The 20,742-nt window shown below is 43.4% G+C and overlaps 1 protein-coding gene across 1 annotated transcript in view; it reads right to left on the reverse strand.

The window, feature by feature from the left end:
• LOC124789300 (calmodulin-binding transcription activator 1) overlaps nucleotides 1–20,742 on the reverse strand; it is a 1,803,646-nt gene that overhangs the window by 344,167 nt on the left and 1,438,737 nt on the right. Inside the window, exon 7 of the mRNA XM_047256611.1 lies at nucleotides 19,477–19,612. Within this exon, the coding sequence (XP_047112567.1) occupies nucleotides 19,477–19,612 (136 nt within the window). The remainder of the gene's footprint in view (nucleotides 1–19,476; nucleotides 19,613–20,742) is intronic.

Genomic DNA, 20,742 nt, shown 5'->3' on the forward strand with positions numbered 1-20,742 from the left:
CAAAGTGGAAACGTGAAAGCAAGTGCCTCGTCTAGTCGAGGTAAAAGGCCGCAAAATCACCATACAAGAGATAAGAGCTGGTTTCCGTGGAATGGGTTTGTCATCACGTTACGTTTCGTCTCGCTTATGACGTGTTGCTACGACAGTACTGCGTAAAGAAGGTAGATTTTGTGGTTAGCGTCCCGTCGACAAGAGCTCATTACAACTGACCTCAAGTTCGGATAGACAACGGCAAGCGAGAGGGAAGAAATCGATGGTGCCGTTTTTGAAGACATTATCCCGCCATTCGCCTTAATCGATTTAGAAAAATCTAAATCTAGATTTCTAGAGATCTGAATCCAAGCACGTGAGTTCAGTGACTGCGCCACATCTCTCATGTGAGTAGTGGAGCATACGGGAGAGTTGGATCCCAAGTACTGTTGTGCAAAAGACTACTTTTCAGGAGAGCAAATTTAAAGTCAGCAGGGCATTGTAAATTCATAATTTTATGTTTCTTGAATATTGTAGTACACAAGTAATCGAAGTTATCAAGCGGTGATAGAAGGCCTGACAACCACGAGTACTTGAACTTAGATCAGTTGACTGCCAAAGAGCTTAACCGTTTCCTTCAGTGTAATAACATTCAGCGCTCTCTCTGAGCTACCTACTGAACTAAAACACACGCTACTTGTCAATCAAAGGTCTGCCTCTTTAGTAATGAGATCTGATGCCTGCCCATTTTGCAATTTTTGTGATTACGCCACTAGTAGACAACGTTATGCGCTGGGTTAGTCAGGCGGTAGACTCATAGTTGCCTCAAGTCAGAATATGTAGAACAGTCACTTAAAACTTGACAGATAGACAGCAACAAGCACCGCACAAGCGTACCGCTCACCTTAACCAGGAGCGGTGTACCCCTCTCCCGCCAGTGGCTCGCTTTGAACTGCCGCACAGCTACAACGGACTAGAGGCATTGTTTTTTAATCAGCCATGAGGAGCCTGTCGAGACTGGGGTCGGAGTATTGACGCGAGGCGCGTGGTCGCGTTAACGACATTAATGTGACCACAAAGAGTTAGTTTACAGGAGAGAGACGGAACGTTAAAGCGAGTGATTATTGCAAATAACTGGAAGAATTATCGCTAGTCACGGACTTAACGTTTATGGTAGAATCACGATTTCAACATTGGGCGTGTAAAAAAAATATAAATAAATTCCAAAAAAGTCGTGAACTTGAGCTGTTATCATTCGGTAATTTCCATGTTATTCATATTACCTACTCGTAATAATGACTTTCGATGTGGTCGTGTTGATTAAGGGAACACGGTCAGTTTTAGAAGCGAATACGAGCAACGGAAGTGAGCTCTACTACTAATTAAACACCCCATTTGTCGAAAATTAATTACATTGTGATACCAATTTACTAGCTCAGAGCTGAGAATAAAAAGGCAATATACTAACACAGAGCTTACACCGCAAATTAAAGCAGGAATCCCCGAAAGATCGATCAATGACCAATTCTGATTCACGTTAGAATAATTGCATCCAGTCAGGGAGACAGGAAGGAGATACCTCACGGACAAACACACCGACCTTAACTTACCCTCCAGCAGTCCCACCAATTTTCATCCCTTTGACTAGTAACACTCTGCTTGAGCAACGAGAGCACTGAATTCAGAGGAACGGCAGATGGCATTGTATCGTCCTGATAACGGGACGCCTTAGCAGTTTCGTCTAGTTATTCATTGCTACGAAATGGTAAAAGGTGTGTAATGTCGGAAGACTGCCGTCACGATCAACTTATCAATATACGGAGCAAATTCCTAGATGTGGCGAACAGACGGCGTCGATATCAATGAAATTTTGCATCTGTTACGCTGGTATGGAACACGTTGCATAACAACTTATCTCACGTCTCGACAAGATTTGCGGGAGAAGTTTTTTTATACGGTTTTTAAACTAGTAGCGTTGTTTGTTTTGTTCCAATGAATCAATCTGAACATAGCTCACTCAAACAATTCTTTGTTTGAATGATTTATCCCAAATGGAACCTCGTCCAAGTTCGAGAAGTAAAAATTAGTTCTTTCTTTTACATCAGTGAAGAAATGAGCATCTGAATTCAAAGGTAGTAGTACTTTCCCTAAAACATAATCCAAGCGATAAACACAAACCTGTAACTATAGATGGACTACTTTTAGAAAGGTCCAGGGATAGGCAAGTAACACATTTTTCGTTTGTTTCTAATCAGCACTGAACTGATTTTGTGTGATCATTTGTTACTGGGGATAAGTGAATGCACCTCTTTACGCCAGGAACGAAAACAGCTACAAAAGCAGGGGTTGGAAACCACTGGCTGTACGTACAAAAAGGGCATCGATTTCATCTTGTGTAGAGGTACGGAGAGTGTTTTTTGCGAATCAATTCGCTGATTATGTAAAGCAAGCCAAACAAGATCTTCGAAGACTGTCTAAAATTCTCAGAGAACACACTCGCCTTGAAAATGCACAAGAACAAATCACAAATGTGTAGCATCCAAGCACCAGAAGTAAGATTACAAGTGTCATTAAGAGAACAGTACATGTCGAACATCAGCAATGTATCTCAAAGGATTAAAATAAATAACAACATAATACCCACAGCAGACTATTTTAAATAAAAAGGAAAATGGATATCAAACAATATGAGGGAAAAGACAGCAATAGAGACTAGAAAACAGAGAATTCAGAGGGCTTTTCAAATTAGAAGAAACTTATATACAGTATAACCCCGTTAGCGCGAATTCGTATAAGACGAACTCGCGGTTAACGCGAAACAAATATTGCTCCTACCAGGAATACATTAGTTCTTATGGTGTTTTATCGATTAACACGAATTTCGATTAAGGCGATTCAGGTCCTAGCGTAATTAAATTTCACTGTAACACAAACTTTCGACCTTAGAGTATTCTAAAGCGTAATTTTTTCCGAAATGAAAGTAGGAAATTTAGCTACAAAGCTAATTATAGTTATTGTTGACTCGTTTTTAACGTATTGTAGGTCGTAGCACTCGAAAATAGCAAAGAGGAAACAGGCAGCTCTAAATGTACAGTTAAAGCTTAAGATTCTAGATGAAGTGAACCGTGGTACCAAGAAAACAGCAATTGCAGAGCAGTTTGGAATACCTAAATCTACTTTATCTACGATTACTAAGAAACGAGAAAAAATTATTAATGCTGCGGCATCAGGTTCTGGAAACAAATCTAAACGACTTCGTACCGCCAAGTATGAAGACATCGAGACGTCACTGCTAGAATGTTCCATCATATGCGTGCATCTAACATACCTTTAACTGGCCCTGTGATTCAGTCAAAAGCAAATGATATTGCTAAAGATGTGGGCATCAAAGACTTCCGTTGTTCTGCTGGTTGGTTGTATCGATTCCAAAAGAGACATTCAATTTCATCTGTACAAATTTGTGGTGAAGCAAATAAAGTTGATGAAGAAAGTGCGAACAGCTGGTTGCATGAATTCAACCGAGTGAGGGAAAAGTATGCCTCGTGTGATGTGTTTAAAATGGATTAAACTGGGTTTTTCTACAATCTTTTTGCAAATCACACGTTGGGGATAAAAGGTGATAAGTGTCACGGTGGAGCACGAAGCAAACAACGTGTGCCTGTTGTACTGTGCTGTAATGCTGACGGCAGTGAGAAGTTTCGTCCCTGGGTTATCGGTAAATCCGACAAACCACGTTGTTTTAAAAACATAAATACGGACACTTTACCTTGTATCTACTCTCACCACAAGAAAGCTTGGATCGATGGCACATCATTTCGCAAGTGGCTTCTTCGTTTCAACAGTCGAGTGGTTGCTCAAAATAGACATGTTCTTCTTACATTGGACAGATGTACTGCCGATAACTTTCATGATCTGAACCTATCCAACATAAAGGTTCAGTTTTTTCCACCCAACGCCACAAGCCGCCTTCAGCCTTTGGACCAAGGTATAACGTCTCTCATAAAGAGAACTTATTGTAAGCGACTTGTAATAGCTGCAATTCGTGCTACTGAAAACAAAAGTGCAACCCCAAATTGGAATCTGCTTGACGCAATAAAAGCCATCGCAGTAGCCTGGAACTCAGTATCGCCACATCATATAGGGAAGTGCTTTAACACAGCTTGGAGACATAGCAACTCTGAAGATATCCACGATTTAGAAGATGTCACTTCACCTGACGAATGGACAGTTCTGCAGGACGTTGCGAACCCTGGGATTAGTTTCGAAGAATTCATTAGTGCAGACGACGAAGTTGCGGTATGTGCTTCTGTGGAATCGGATGTGCCAAAAGCTGTGAACGAGGTGCAAGAAGGGCCATCAGAGGAAAGTGAAGAGGAAGAGAATACAGATACCATTCCACCTACCCGTCAGGACATGTTTACAGCCTTGGACTGTTTAAAACGGTTCGCTTCAACATCTGACGTCACTGCTGGGTTTACGGACGCTGTCATTACAATTGGTTGTGAAATTACAAAATACTATCGTTCCCATAAACGTCAGCGAACCATGACGGAATTTTTTCCAAGAAAGTAACGTACATAATTTGTGAGTACTTGTAATTTTACGATCACTTTATAGTGTTGTAAGTCTACAATAACGTGTTTGATAGTGTAGTGTATTACAAATTAGTGTACTACTGTACATGTATATTTATTAAAATCTGTGTTTTTCACTTAACACGAATTTTTAACACGAACTTTTTTAACACGAACTCCTGATTTTTCGGTCCCTTCGGATTCGTGTTACTGTACTAAAAAAATTCTTGATCCCGGAACACAAAAATGGAAACACTATGAAACAGCAGTCAGACCAAAAATATCTTATGCAGTGGAAACTCTTAAACTGACTACGAAGAGAGAGCTTGAAAAAGTTAGAAAAAATGAAAGAAGAATCCTACGAACACTACTAGGATTCAAACGCAGCAGTGAATCAGAATACATATTAAGATATAATACAGAACTGTATCTGAAAGAACAGATGTAATGAGAAATGGGAGGTTAAAATTCAATGAAAACATATGCATGACCAATAATGATAGAGTAACAAACCTTTTCCGTACAAAAGAATTGTACTTTGTGCCAGGAAAGGCTCTCAACAAGGGAAGTGTGCAGGCGTTTCGGAGCGAACCAAGGCGATGTTGTTCGGACATGGAGGAGATACAGAGAGACAGGAACTGTCATTGTCATTCCTCGCTCAGGCCGCCCAAGGGCTACTACTGCAGTGAATGACCGTTACCTACGGATTATGGCTCGGAGGAACCCTGAGAGCAACGCCACCATGTTGAATAATGCTTTTTGTGCTGCCACAGGACGTCGTGTTACGACTCAAACTGTGCGCAATAGGCTGCATGATGAGTAACTGCACTCCCAACGTCCATGGCGAGGTCCATCTTAGCAACCACGACACCATGCAGCGCGGTACAGATGGGCCCAACAACATGCCGAATGAACCGCTCAGGATTGGCATCACATTCTCTTCACCGATGAGTGTCGCATATACCTGCAATCAGACAATCGTAGAAACGTGTTTGGAGGAAATGCGGTCAGGCTGAACGCCTTAGACACACTATACAGCGAATGCAGCAAAGTGGAGGTTCCCTGCTGTTTTGGGGTGGCATTATGTGTGGCCGACGTACGGCGCTGGTTGTCATGGAAGGCGCCATAACGGCTGTACGATACGTGAATGCTATCCTCCGACCGTTAATACAACCATATCGGCAGCGTATTGACGAGGCATTCGTCTTCATGGACGACAATTCGCGCCCCCATCGTGCACACTTGTGAATGACTTCCTTCAGGATAACGACATCGCTCGACTAGAGCGGCCAGCATGTTCTACAGACATGAACCCTATCGAACAAGCCTGGGATAGACTGACAATGGCTGTTTATGGACGACGTGACCCACAAACCACTATGAGGGATCATCTCCGAATCGCCGTTGAGGAGTGGGACAGTTTGGACCAACAGTGCCTTGATCTTGATGAACTCGTGGGTAGTATGTCACGACGAATACACGCATGCATCAATGCAAGAGGACGTGCTACTGGGTATTAGAGATACCGGTGTGTACAGTAACCTGGACCACCAACTCTGAAGGTCTCGCTGTATGGTGGTACAACATGCAATGTGTGGTTTCCATGAGCAATAAAAAGGGCGGAAATGGTATTTATGTTGATCTCTATTCCAATTTTTGTACAGGTTCTGAAACTCTCGGAACCGAGGTGATGCGAAACTTTTTTTGATGTGTGTATTGTCAAGGCATTGCTGAATCTCGCTTCAAGCCTGGTTTACAGTCAGTTGAAAAACGACGGAAGAGTTCAGTGACCTATCATAAAAGTAAGTGCAATTCCTGGGTAAAAGTTTCTCTGTTTTGCTACTGCGTCGGAATTGTTTGATAGAAGCTTTCACAACATCCTCTGCTGTCATTGTCAAGAGCTGACTGTCCTACTAATAGAGTGAGTGGTACTTTCGTATATAGGTGGCCGAATGAAGCCATGGAGGCGTCATGAAGTCACGGAACTTCCATATGCTACCAGAGATTATGACGATGTTTGTGATGGAGGAACATTATTAACGATGCGAATTCCATCATATACTACATAATTCAGCTTATTCCTCGCTAGCCTGTCGGCATCGAGAACCCACATCCATACACGACTATAGGTATAGTCGGTGTCGTGGTTGAAGCTGTAGTACATTCTGATCTCAGTGGTTTATTTGGCGAAAGAATCCCAGTTCATGAATGCCGCGATACATGATTGAACATATCCTTTTCAAATCAATGTAAACACGGCCCACAGCATTATGGAGCCACCACAAACATGCACAGTGCCTTATTCACAACTTGGACCTATGGCTTCCTGGGGTCTGCGCCACACGGTAAGGCTACTAACAGCTCTTACCAACTGAAATTGGGATTTATGTGAGCAGACCACAGTTTTCCAGTCGTCTAGCGTCTAAAGGATATGGTCACGAGCCCAGGAGAGGCGCTGCATGCGACGTTGTGCTGTTAGCAAAGGCACTCGAGTCCGTCGTCTGCTGCCACAGCCCATTAACGCCCCATTTCGCCGCACTTCCTAACGGATTATTTCGTCATACGTTCCACATGGATTTCTGCGGTTATTTCACGCAGTCTAGCTTGTCTGTTAGCACTAACAACTCTACGCAAGCGCCGATCCTCTCGGTCATTAAGTGAAGGCCGCCGACCACTGCGTTGTCCATGATGAGAGGCAATGCCTCAAATTTGGTATTCTCGGCACACTCTTGACACTGCGGATGGAGGGGTAATGAAATCCCTAACGATTTCCGAAATAGAAGGTCCCCTGCGTCTAGCTCCAACTACAATTTCGCGTTCAAAGTCTGCTAGTTCTCGTTTTGCGTCCTTAATAACGTCCGAAACGTTTTCAGATGATTCATCTGAGTGCAACTGACAGACAGCTCTGCTACTGCATTGCCCTTTTATACTTGTGTACGCAATGTTACTGCCATGTCTATATGTGCATATCGCTATCCCACGACTACTGTTACTTCCGTGTATGTATCTGAATGGAGAAATAGATATCCATCGACTGTCAACATCTGGAAGCGATAAAATTTAAACTGTTTCGTTAAAATCAGAAGAATAAACACGTTCTTTAAAATTTAATTACCTTTTTATTACCCAAACGTAGCAGAATAATTTTACGTCCATGCCAACAATTTGTCCCTCTGTGAGGCAACTGGGTATAAGAATTTTATTACATCATTAGTTTATAACACTATACATATTTTACGTACGACGCCTCAAATTATACTACTGTTTTAACTTTTGTTACTCTTGGATCCGAAGATGGCTATTTGAGACAGTCGAGACCAATCGTATGTCACGAAAGTTGTAACTGCAAAGATACTTAAAATGGCAATTGAATCTCAATGTAGACAAGTGTAATGTGCTGCGAATACATAGAAAGAAAGAGCGTTTATCATTTAGCTACAATATAGCAGGTCAGCAACTGGAAGCAGTTAATTCCATAAATTATCTGGGAGTAGGCATTAATAGTGATTTAAAATGGAATGATCATATAAAGTTGATCGTCGGTAAAGCAGATGCCAGACTGAGATTCATTGGAAGAGTCCTAAGGAAATGCAATCCGAAAACAAAGGAAGTAGGTTATAGTACACTTGTTCGCCCACTGCTTGAATATTGCTCACCAGTGTGGGATCCGTGGCAGACAGGGTTGATAGAAGAGATAGAGAAGATCCAACGGAGAGCAGCGCGCTTCGTTACAGGATCATTTAGTAATCGCGAAAGCGTTACTGAGATGATACATAAACTCCAGTGGATGACTCTGCACGAGAGACGTTCAGTAGCTCGGTATGGGCTTTTGTTGAAGTTTCGAGAACCTACCTTCACCGAGGAGTCAAGCGGTATATTGCTCCCTCCTACGTATATCTCGCGAAGAGACCAGGAGGATAAAATCAGGGAGATTACAGCCCACACAGAGGCATACCGACAATCCTTCTTTCCACGAACAATACGAAACTGGAATAGAAGGGAGAACCGATAGAGGTACTCAAAGTACCCGCCGCCACACACCGTCAGGTGGCTTGCGGACTATGGATGTAGATGTAGATTTTTTTCCGACACAATCACAGTCGTTTGCATACAGTACTTAATTTATAAAATTTTAGGTGGCGGAATCATAAAGATCGCACAAGTAGCGATTTTTCAAAACTGCGATACCACTTACAGTGTTAATCAGTTTTTACAAAATACTGTTGATCTCTCAGATTGCTTCAGTAGTAAATTATAGTTACGTACCGACCTAATACACATTTACTATTTTAAATCTCCGGTAACGTCTTGTTCCAGAGAATTTACAAAAAAAAGTGTTGGGAGGTGCCGGAATGCTGTACCCGACGAAATTAAGACCTGTCCATATGATACACAAAAAATAATGTCGTACTTTGTAATATGTTGATCTTGACTCGCTACGTTAGTTTTCCGCCTACAAAAACTCTTATTTTGACAAGTGCTTTTCTTTTTCAATTGGAAACAATAGGGTCTTGATTTTCCGCTGGGAATTTTGTCATTTCCTGCCAGTAGGAACTTTGACTTTTTCTTAGCCTCGGCCGGAAAGGCAATACCACCTGGAAAACAGGGCGATTCACTTTTTCCCTGTCGCGCGTGTTCTTTTGCTCCAGTTCTCACCTTTTGTGGCGCCCCTTTCAGAGCAAGCTCGGCTTAACAGCGAGGGTGTGGCCGTACAAAGAGAGCAACTTACTTCACCCGTGACGCGCCCGTGCACGCACGCACGCCGCCTCCGACGACGACGACGCCAACGTCGACGCCGACGCCTCGTGGGATTTAGGGCCTCCCAGAGGCGGGGAGGGTGTGCCATTGTCGGGATTCTGCCGCCCTGCCTGCAGTGCCCAGTCGCCCCACACAGCCAGCCGCTCTCCGGCGTGCCTAACAAGGCGCGGCGATCTGTTTATCTGCCGGCACGCAGCCGCCTACCCGATAAGGCCGGCGCTAGCCCAGCCGAGCCGCGCCGACGAGAGACTACGCTCGCAATAAACGCAAAAACTCATCCCATAAATACCCGCCCGCCCGCCCACGCCCCGTTAATTTAAGCGCGAATATTCCACTCCAATTCTTGAGGAGAAAATTATGCTGATGTTCGGGTGAGTAACCTCGCGGGATCGAGGAGGCGGAGAACAAGCCCGACGTGAGAGGAACAGAGACAGAGAGTAACATTACTGTTATTACGGCTGCGCGAAGAATCGTATTCGCTTCGGCCAGGACGGCTTCAGCACAAAAATAAGCATCATGAGTGCTTTCGCTGTAAAGAAATTGGGCGCCCAATATAAACGTCATAAATCAGAAAAAAGTACGTTGGCAAATTAGCCTCATACATTAAAAAATGGACAACACTGGACCATCTACGACGTACGCAATGAGTTATAAAAAAGAAAGAAAGGAGGATTACTTCTTACGTTTCGTCAGCGACGAAAATATCAAGGATGCCACACAAGATCCGATCATACAAGCATCGACCAGAAAATCTAGCTGTAGCTGCCTTTTCCAAGGACACGTCCGGCCTTTGGCCATATGTTACTTAGGGAAACTATGGGAAACCTATACGGTCCTGTCATATCAATGTGACCAGCGCCTATGTTCGACGTCAGCGTGCAATAACTACTCACAGACGGTAGCACTAGCAGTGAAACGCACATAAAGCGTGTAGGGGTAAAGCGCAAAACAGTGCAGTCGATGTTATAATGTGGAAACGGAGTGATTTGTCTGACGTCCAAAAGGGCATGATCATTGGCTATCGGGTCACGTGATTTGAGCCGTAACAGTCCATCGAAACCCATTTAAAACACACATTCTTCGATACAATTTGAAATAAAGAGGAATCACTTACGTAAACAAAAGGCAGTCGTATAGATAAACCTGTACTTACAAAATTGATACCATAAAACTGTTTACTGAATTGTAGTTGTACTGATGTGTATAGGTCCTGTAATTGGTAGGAATATTTAGGATTAACGTAATTAGGTGAAATCTAAAACAAATGATAGAGTATATTGGTCAAAGTCATTTCTTTGTGTTAAAATAGTATCTAAATTAAGTCTGTGGTATTTAAACGAAAAACCAACTGTGAGAATCAAAACAGATTAGAAAATTAAAATGTAATTAGCGAAAATGTTGTAAGTGGCGTGTAAACATAGGCAGTTCTTTAGGTGTTTTGTCAATAATAAATAAAAAACCTATTTTGCCACATTCAGTGGGAGACTTGGAAACATATACTTTGGTAGTAACATTTTCCGAACCATGTGTCTTTTGCATTTTATAAAAATAGTAAAAGTATTGTTAATATTTGAGTATTTACACACTCCTAAAATGTTAAATACTTAAAAATCAATAAATGTATTTGCTCTACTAGAACCAGTGCAATTGTTGAAATATGTCATTAATTTTAAGGCAACAGTTTTAATTGTAATTTTACTAAAAAATCCTGTATAACAATACCAAGGATTGTCGGATTTATATATAAATGGGCAGCCATGTTGGCACGGGGAAAAGTGTCTTAAAAGATACTTTGCAAGAAGCATGTCAGTGTTGTAAGCATGTCATTATAATTATGACGAGATTTAGAATAAATGTTCTGAAACATAATATTTGTATAGATCATTCATGGTGTAAAAACCATGTTACAGTCGACAACGTGAGCTTGTGGCAGCAGCAGATATAAAGCAAATGGATGAGTACACCCTACAAAATTTTAAGCTTTGTTAATAATAATTTCACAGCCGCCATGGTTAAAATATACTGTGGACGGCAAAACTGCGCTAATCCAAACCGCCGCCGAAGAAAATGTGACAGGGCTGAACGACTCTGTGGGGACTTGCGAGTAAACGTGCAACTGTTGAGCAACTGACCGCCCAGATGAACCACGGGGTTACCAACAGTGTCCACTCAATGACCGTTCAGGACGCGTTACTGCGTAGGCGACGAAGGATGGAATTTGGACGCCAATAGCGCAACTGGTTCTCCATTGTATGGTAACAGATGGTCTTTTCAGATGACAGATGACCACTGGCGTGTACGGCGTGAAACGTATGAAAGCGAACATCCCGCAACAATATTTGGAAGGGTCCAGACCAGAGGAGGGAGCGTTACGGTCTGTCTGGGACACGTTTTCGTGGTATTCCATGGTTCATCTCGTTATTGTGGACGGCACAATGGATCAACACAAGTTTGCATCTAGCCTTGGGCACCTTGTCCATCCCTAAATCCAGTTTGTTTTTCCTCGTCAGGATGGCATCTCCCACGAGGACAATGCAACGTGTTATACAGCTGGCAGTGCACGTGCTTGGTTCAAAGAACAGCAGGATGAGTTTATCGTACCCCTATAGCCACCAAGCTCCCCAGATCGATAATAATGGGACCACCTCGATCCGGCTGCTCGCGCAGTTGCCCATGGCGCTCGAATCGACATGGCTCCACTGCCTTATGGGTACCTTCCAGAGCCTCCCAGCGGTCCGCGCTGCTAAAGATGGTTGTTCAGGCTTCTAACACTTGGTCACAATAATGTGACTGGACAAAACATTTGGATGGTAGGTCGACGATTTCGATTCTTCTCCTCCCGCGAGCCAGTCCAGTATGTCAACCAATATGCCATCTCGAGATGTGATGATATGAAAAGTTCAAGGTGTGTTCTGAAACGTATGGAGTTACAAATTAAACAAGGGATTCGCAAACGAATGTCATAATTACAGTTACAGTTTCACGTCTCAATCACCATGTCTGGGCTGATGAAAGACACATACATCAAGTTGGTTGAGACTGACGGTCGTCACTTTAAGCAGCTGCTATGAATTAAGTTATTGCTGTAAGAAAATGAATTCGCAGAGTATGATCTCTCTCTCTCTCTCTCTCTCTCTCTCTCTCTCTCTCTCTCTCTCCCTCTCTCTCTCTCTGCGACGATACAAGCTAAGGGGAAAATACACTGCAGACTTTGAAAGAGGGCAGACTGTAACGACCCAGTGCCTACGAACGAATATCTCGGAAATGGCAAAGCTGAGCAGAAGTTTGAGTGGTACAGTCGTGAGCATCTGTCGAAAGTGGTTGGAGGACGACGACACTACGAAGAAGTCACAAGATATGGTCGTCCACACACTGTCAAAGAACGTGGAGGTCGGAGGCTCGCCTGCTCTGGAAAGTAGGATATGAGGCGATATGATGATATACTACAATGCTGGTGCAGATGCAAATGTTTTGGAGCTCATCGTTCAACGCACACTGTTGAACATTGGGCTCTGCAGCAGACCACCTATACAAGTTCCCATGTTGAGCCAACGACACTGCCAACTACAATTGCAGTGGCCACGGTATCATCACCACTGAACCGAGGGTCAATAGAAAAGTGCCACCTATTTGGGTGAAGCAGGTTCTTCTCACACCAGGTCGTCGCTCGTGTTCTTGCGGGCTGCCCATAGGGGCAATATCATGCTGCGGGGGACATTCACCTCGGCTTCCGTTGGAACTGTAGTAATCAAAGAAACCATGACAACTTTTGATTACGGGAACATTATTGCGGACTATCTGCACCTCTACATGATTGACGTCTTCCCCGATGCCAATGGGTTCTTCCAGCAGGATAAATATTCGCGTCACAAGGCCAGAATCGCGATCCTGCGTCTTAAGGAGCACGACACCGAACTCGCCCTGATGTCTTGGTCACTACAGCCACCTGTTCTGAAACCAATGCTACACATCGGAGATGCTATTGGGCGCTAGTTCCTTGTTCCGTGCCTACAAACCACCGGCCCAAAATTTACTGGAACTGCGTGAGCTGCGTGTATACATCTGGTGCCACATACTTCTGGAGGACTTGTCGAATCCATGACACGCAAAATCGTTGCTGAAGCTACACGCTTTTTTTTTTTGTAACAACCTAAAATACACGCATCAACCAGTAACTAGTGGCAGGAAGAATGTTGTACATAACACTTCCAATAAAAATTAAGTGAACCCTTACGGAAGTCTCATTTACAACTGCAATACATGTTAAACTATAGTTGTAATTTCGAAGCTGCATTCTTCACATTTATTCTCCAAAATCAAGTAACACTGATTCTTCACCCAGTTTTCTCTTAGAAACGTAAATGAACCCGTAAAGCATCTTGTATTAAATGACGGTACTTGCCAGTTGAAAGTAGTTCATGTTGACAATCAGTGGGGCAACCTTCTTTCTCTAACGAAAGCTAACTTTCTTGTTATTAAGAAGTGAATCCCCTAATTATGTAACACAAACACACCATCTCCTATCATTTCTGTCGTCGGTATTTTGCCTAGTTAAATGCTGTTATGTTATGCTACAAGTCTCTTTGACTTCGCATAATTTCTGTACTACTTGTTTCAGTACACTGCGGATGTCAAATCTGTTTTATATCGGAATTTGCTTTTTTTAAGCCTATGTAACTTCGTACCAGGCTACAAATTAAACTTATGTATAGTATGAATTATCAAAAGCAACTGATGTGTAACATTTCCAGTGCTGAGATGGCTTTATGGGCACGTTCCGAAAGGCAACTAATAATAATTTCTGTACCCAACATCATCAATCCGCAAACTGGTTTGTCTCACCCATCTTCGGGCACATTTTAACTATTTTTTTTTTCATACAAAGTGTTTCGCACATGTTCTCTCAGGCCATTTTGGAACGTTTCTTACTTCCGTAGCTTGTTTGCTCAAATTACTGATATTCACGTCCGTCTGTCTTGCAAACAACTTTCTGTTCAGTTGTTTCCTTATTTCTGTTGTGCCGGTAATTTCAAACACTCCCACTATTTTTTTCCATTTTCCCTCTACTGAACTTTCACTTTCACATTGCTGACCTTATTAACAACTCGACAACTTTCTTCTTACCGATGTAAGACAACATCTTTTACTGTATCACACTTTCTTCGTTATGTTCCTATCAATCGGCACACTCGCTAAATATTGTACTATGTTCTCATGGACGTAATTAAACCTTAATGCAGTAAACATTCCCGGTTTGGCTTCAAGTAACGGGTGACTTCCAAAAATTCCTTTCAATAATAAAGTCCGATGTATTTTCAAATAAATTCAAATTACATTTCTTTCAAAATGTGAATTGTTTCGTTGCCGAAACATCAAATGCACCGAAGCGATGTCCTAAACAAATAAATATACTATGTGATACAAAGTAACCGGACAACCCCGAAAACATACGTTTTCCATATTAAGTGCATTCTTCTGCCACCTACTCCCACGTACTCCATATCAGCGACCTCATAGTCGTTAGACATCGTAAGAGTGCAGAATGGGGCGCTCCGCGGAACTTAACGGACTTCGAACGTGGTCAGGTGACTTGGTGTCACTTGTGTCATACGTCTGTACGCGACATTTCCACACTCCTAAACATCCCTAGCTCCACTGTTTCCGATGTGACAGTGAAGTGGAAACGTGATGGGACACGTACAACACAAAAGCGTACAGGCCGACCTCGTCTGTTGACTGATAGTGACCACCGACAGTTGAAGAGGGTCGCAAAGTGTAATAGGCAGACATCTACCCAGAACAACACACAGGAATTCCAAACTGCATCAGGATCCACTCCAAGTATTATGACAGGTAGGCGGAAGGTGAGAAAACTTGGATTTCAAAGTCGAGCGGCTGCTCATAAGCCACACGTCACGCCGGTAAATGCCAAACGACGCCTCGCTTGGTGTAAGGAGAGTAAACATTGGACGATTGAACAGTGGAAAAACGTTGTGTGGAGTGACGAATCACGGTACACAATGTGGCGACACGATGGCAGGGTGTGGGTATGGCGAATGCCCGGTGAACATCATCTGCCAGCGTGTGTAGTGCCAACAGCAAAATTCGGAGGCGGTGGTGTAACGGTGTGGTCGTGCTTTTCATCGAGGGGTCTTGTACCCCTTCTTGTTTTGCGTGGCACTATTACAGCACACGCCCACATTGATTTTTTAAGCACCTTCTTCCTTTTCACTGTTGAAGAGCAATTCGGGGATGGCGATTGCATATTTCAACACGGTCGAGTACCTGTTCATAATGCACGGCCAGTGCCGGAGTGGAGTGGCTACATGACAATAGCATCCCTGTAATGGACTGGCCTGCACAGAGTCCTGACCTGAATACTATAGAACACCTCTGGGATGTTTTGAAACGCCGACTTCGTGCCAGGCCTCACCGACCGACATCGATACCTATCCTCAGTGCAGCATTCCGTGCAGAATGGGCTGCCATTCCGCAAGAAATCTTCAAGCACCTGATTGAACGTATGCCTGCGATAGTGAAAGCTGCCGTCAAGGCTAACGGTGGGCCAACACCATATTCAATTCCCGCATTGACAATGGACGGCACCACGAACTTGTAAGTCATTTTCAGCTAGGTGTCCGGATACTTTTAATTACATAGCGTAACACCACTGAAAACAGCACAGAAAGTGCTGAAATATGTTAGGGTAAAACGAAATTAATCACACGGTGTCAGCATAAGGCGGAATTTTTCCCCAGTTGTCCTTAGCAAGCAAGAAAAATAAGAAGAGTTACATTATTCGAAATACAATAATTCCACATAGATAAGAGTAACCATGAAAGCTTGACTAGCGTGAATACTACTTAAGTTCCCGAATATGAAGCTGTAACAAGGTTCTGCAAACAATGTAACGTTATAAACTGAATTCGGGACTTTTTTCGGTATCCCGCTGAAAAATTAAAATCAAAGGTAGCAATTAAAGTGTACTGTATACTAAATAACTAAAACAATGAACCACAATTCCAGGGCAATTCGCAATATAAATCTTTACTGTGATGCCATACCGCTGTGATTCACCCTCGTTACGTCTATAGAGAATGAGAAGAGAAGTAAAGTCTAGATGTACACTACTGGCCATTAAAATTGCTACACCAAGAAGAAATGCAGATGAAAACGGGTATTCATTGGACAAATATATTATACTAGAACTGACATGTGATTACATTTTCACGCAATACGGGTGCATAGATCCTGAGAAATCAATACCCAGAACAACCACCTCTGGCCGTAATAACGGCCTTGATACGCCTGGGCATTGAGTCAAACAGAGCTTGGATGGCGTGTACATGTACAGCTGCCCATGCAGCTTCAACACCATACCACAGTTCATCAAGAGTAGTGACTGGCGTATTGTGACGAGCCAGTTGCTGGCCACCATTGACCAGACGTTTTCAATTGGTCAGAGATCTGGAGAATGTGCTGGCCAGGGCAACAGTCCAACATTTTCTGTATCCAGAAAGGCCCGTACAGGACCTGCTACATGCGGTCGTGCATTTGAAATGTAGGGTTTTGCAGGGATCGAATGAAGGGTAGAGCCACGGGTCGTAACACACCTGAAATGCAACGTCCACTGTTCAACGTGTCGTCAATGCGAAGAAGAGGTAACCGAGATGTGTAACCAATGGCACCCCATACCATCACGCCGGGTGATACGCCAGTATGGCGATGACGAATAAACGCTTCCAATGTGCGTTCACCAAGATGTCACCAAACACGGATGCGACCATCATGATGCTGTAAACAGAACCTGGATTCATCCGAAAAAATGACGTTTTGCCATTCGTGCACCCAGGTTCGTCGTCGAGTACACCATTACAGGCGCTCCTGTCTGTGATGCAGCGTCAAGGGTAACCGCAGCTATGGTCTCAGAGCTGATAGTGCAAGCTGCTGCAAACGTCGTCGAACTGTTTGTGCAGATGGTTGTTGTCTTGCAAACGTCCCCATCTGTTGACACAGGGATTGAGACGTGGCTGCACGATCCGTTACAGCCATGCTGATAAGATGCCAGTCATCTCGAATGGTAGTGATACGAGGCCGTTGGGATCCAGCACGGCGTTCCGAATTACCTTCCTGAACCCAACGATTCCATATGCTGCTAACAGTCATTGGATCTCGACCAACGCGAGCATCAATGTCGCGATACGATAAACCGCAATCGCGATACGCTACAATCCGACCTTTATCAATGGTACGCATTTCTCCTCCTTACACGAGGCACCACAACAACGTTTCACCAGGCAAAGCCGGTCAACTGCTGTTTGCGTATGAGAAATCGGTTGGCAACTTTCCTCATGTCAGCACGTTGTAGGTGTTGCCACCGGCGCCAACCTTGTGTGAATGCTCTGAAAAGCTAATCATTTGCATATCACAGCATCTGTTGAGCAAGATGTATGAAACAGGCGAAATACCCTCAGACTTCAAAAAGAGTATAATAATTCCAATCATAAGAAAGCAGGTGTTGACAGATGTGAAAATTACCGAACTATCAGCTTAATAAGTCACAGCTGCAAATTACTAACACGAATTCTTTACAGACGAATGGAAAAACTAGTAGAAGCCAACCTCGGGGAAGATCAGTTTGGATTTCGTAGAAACACTGGAACACGTGAGGCAATACTGACCTTACGACTTATCTTAGAAGAAAGATTAAGGAAAGGCAAACCTACGTTTCTAGCATTTGTAGACTTAGAGAAAGCTTTTGACAATGTTGACTGGAATACTCTCTTTCAAATTCTAAAGGTGGCAGGGGTAAAATACAGGGAGCGAAAGGCTATTTACAATTTGTACAGAAACCAGATGGCAGTTATAAGAGTCGAGGGACATGAAAGGGAAGCAGTGGTTGGGAAGGGAGTAAGACAGGGTTGTAGCCTCTCCCCGATGTTGTTCAATCTGTATACTGAGCAAGCAGTAAAGGAAACAAAAGAAAAATTCGGAGTAGGTATTAAAATTCATGGAGAAGAAATAAAAACTTTGAGGTTCGCCGATGACATTGTAATTCTGTCAGAGACTGCAAAGGACTTGGAAGAGCAGTTGAATGGAATGGACAGTGTCTTGAAAGGAGGATATAAGATGAACATCAACAAAAGCAAAACAAGGATAATGGAATGTAGTCTAATTAAGTCGGGTGATGCTGAGGGAATTAGATTAGGAAATGAGGCACTTAAAGTAGTAAAGGAGTTTTGCTATTTGGGGAGCAAAATAACTGATGATGGTCGAAGTAGAGAGGATATAAAATGTAGGCTGGCAATGGCAAGGAAAGCGTTTCTGAAGAAGAGAAATTTGTTAACATCCAGTATTGATTTAAGTGTCAGGAAGTCACTTCTGAATGTATTCGTATGGAGTGTAGCCATGTATGGAAGTGAAACATGGACGATAAATAGTTTGGACAAGAAGAGAATAGAAGCTTTCGAAATGTGGTGCTACAGAAGAATGCTGAAGATTAGATGGGTAGATCACATAACTAATGAGGAAGTATTGAATAGGATTGGGGAGAAGAGAAGTTTGTGGCACAACTTGACCAGAAGAAGGGATCGGTTGGTAGGACATGTTCTGAGGCATCAAGGGATCACCAATTTAGTATTGGAGGGCAGCGTGGAGGGTAAAAATCGTAGGGGGAGACCAAGAGATGAATACACTAAGAAGATTCAGAAGGATATAGGTTGCAGTAGGTACTGGGAGATGAAAAAGCTTGCACAGGATAGAGTAGCATGGAGAGCTGCATCAAACCAGTCTCAGGACTGAAGACCACAACAACAACATCACAGCATCTTCTTCCTGTCGGTTAAATTTCGCGGCTGTAGCACGTCGTCTTCGTGGTGTAGCAATTTTAATGGTCAGTAGTGTATGTGGTAAATAGGGCACTGAAAACCCGTTCCTCGAGGCCCCGAGTAGAGGATTTCTTAAATGAAAATATTTTACACTGGAAGAAGACACTAAAGCTTTGCACTAATCTGCCATCATGTACACGTACCTACCAACGAAACTTATCTGGATTCTTGTTACTCTTAATAATAATAATAATAAGTTGCGCAGGCAAAGTACAAATACATAATCGAAAAACACAATTATTATATAAATGCGTGGCGTGTGAACCGCGCACGGGTCGAGTACGCACCTCGGTGCCCTGCACCTTGAGCTTCATGTGATCCTCGCGCGTTGTCTTGCCGTCCTTGCGCTTCTTCCAGCAGTAGCCGTCCCGCCGGTAGCGCACCTTCTTGCGCGAGTACAGCAGCATCGAGCCGCTCTTCGGTCTGCAACAAAACACAGTACGATACGTCAGGACGCACGGTCAGTCCAGGATAGCGGGGCACGAGAAGCCACACAATAAACACTTCCTACATCACAGACCAAGTCAGCACTGTAATCGCATATACATGGATCGAGAGGGCCTAAAACTACGAAAAAAATACAGCATCAACAAAGATACATACGCCAGTGTAGATTTTCTATCGGCAGCGCATTTCTATCCTTGCACATTAAAACTACCTGCCGTATCGGCACTCGAACCTTTACCTTCCGCGTCCAAATGCCCCATCTGCTGAGCATGCAGGCCCGACACATGACCCCGCTGTCAAAGCTGAAGGGGGCGTTGTTTACTTGCCTCGATATCCGGAATGTTCGTATTTCGGGGTCAAATGCTCTACCTGTGGTATGTCCAGCTACAGCTCACCGTCTCCTCCTCAAAGCTGTGAGAGCGGGTCGTGAGCCGTGCCTGGAGCATTTGCCAGGGAATGGTTCATTTTTTGAGTCTCAGTTGGGCACAAAGTTTCTATCTGCCTGGAAGTTTCAAGATACATGTAACTTAAATGAACTTCATAACACAGATTGGGTTAACGGCAATACAAAATCAGTGGAATTAGGGAACTAGTGTACCATATAAACTTGAAGTCTGCACCTCACGAGGCCACCACATACTGTAGAACTGCTTACCGCCAAGGCGTGGAATCGGAGAAGTGCAGCTGATATTCTGGGGCATCCTCCTTCAAGTGACTTACATACGAGTCCACAAAGTATCGACAATGGCTGCTGAGGGAACGTCAAGAACGAGTCGTTAACAACTACATCGTGTTTATGTTCAGTGGGAAAAATGTCTATTGAACGTAAAAGTCTGGAAACTACTGTTTATCCATTATTCGTCGAAAACGAGTAGCACATTCCTCACCACAGGTGGTCAAACATCGTCGTGCTTACTTATATAAGCTAATGGCTGACAAACCCGGCTTTGCCCGGGTATTCATTTTGGCAATTTTCTGTTAAAAACGAAAACAAAACAATGTACTGTGTTTGTAGTGTGATATCGAAAAATTTTATTTTCATGTATTCGTGAAAACACCTTTGAAATTGTGTCTACAAAGCAATTTTGTAAACGTCTCTCTCTGCC

This window comes from Schistocerca piceifrons, chromosome 3 (genome assembly GCF_021461385.2).
Source record: "Schistocerca piceifrons isolate TAMUIC-IGC-003096 chromosome 3, iqSchPice1.1, whole genome shotgun sequence".
In the NCBI taxonomy this organism is placed as follows: domain Eukaryota; kingdom Metazoa; phylum Arthropoda; class Insecta; order Orthoptera; family Acrididae; genus Schistocerca; species Schistocerca piceifrons.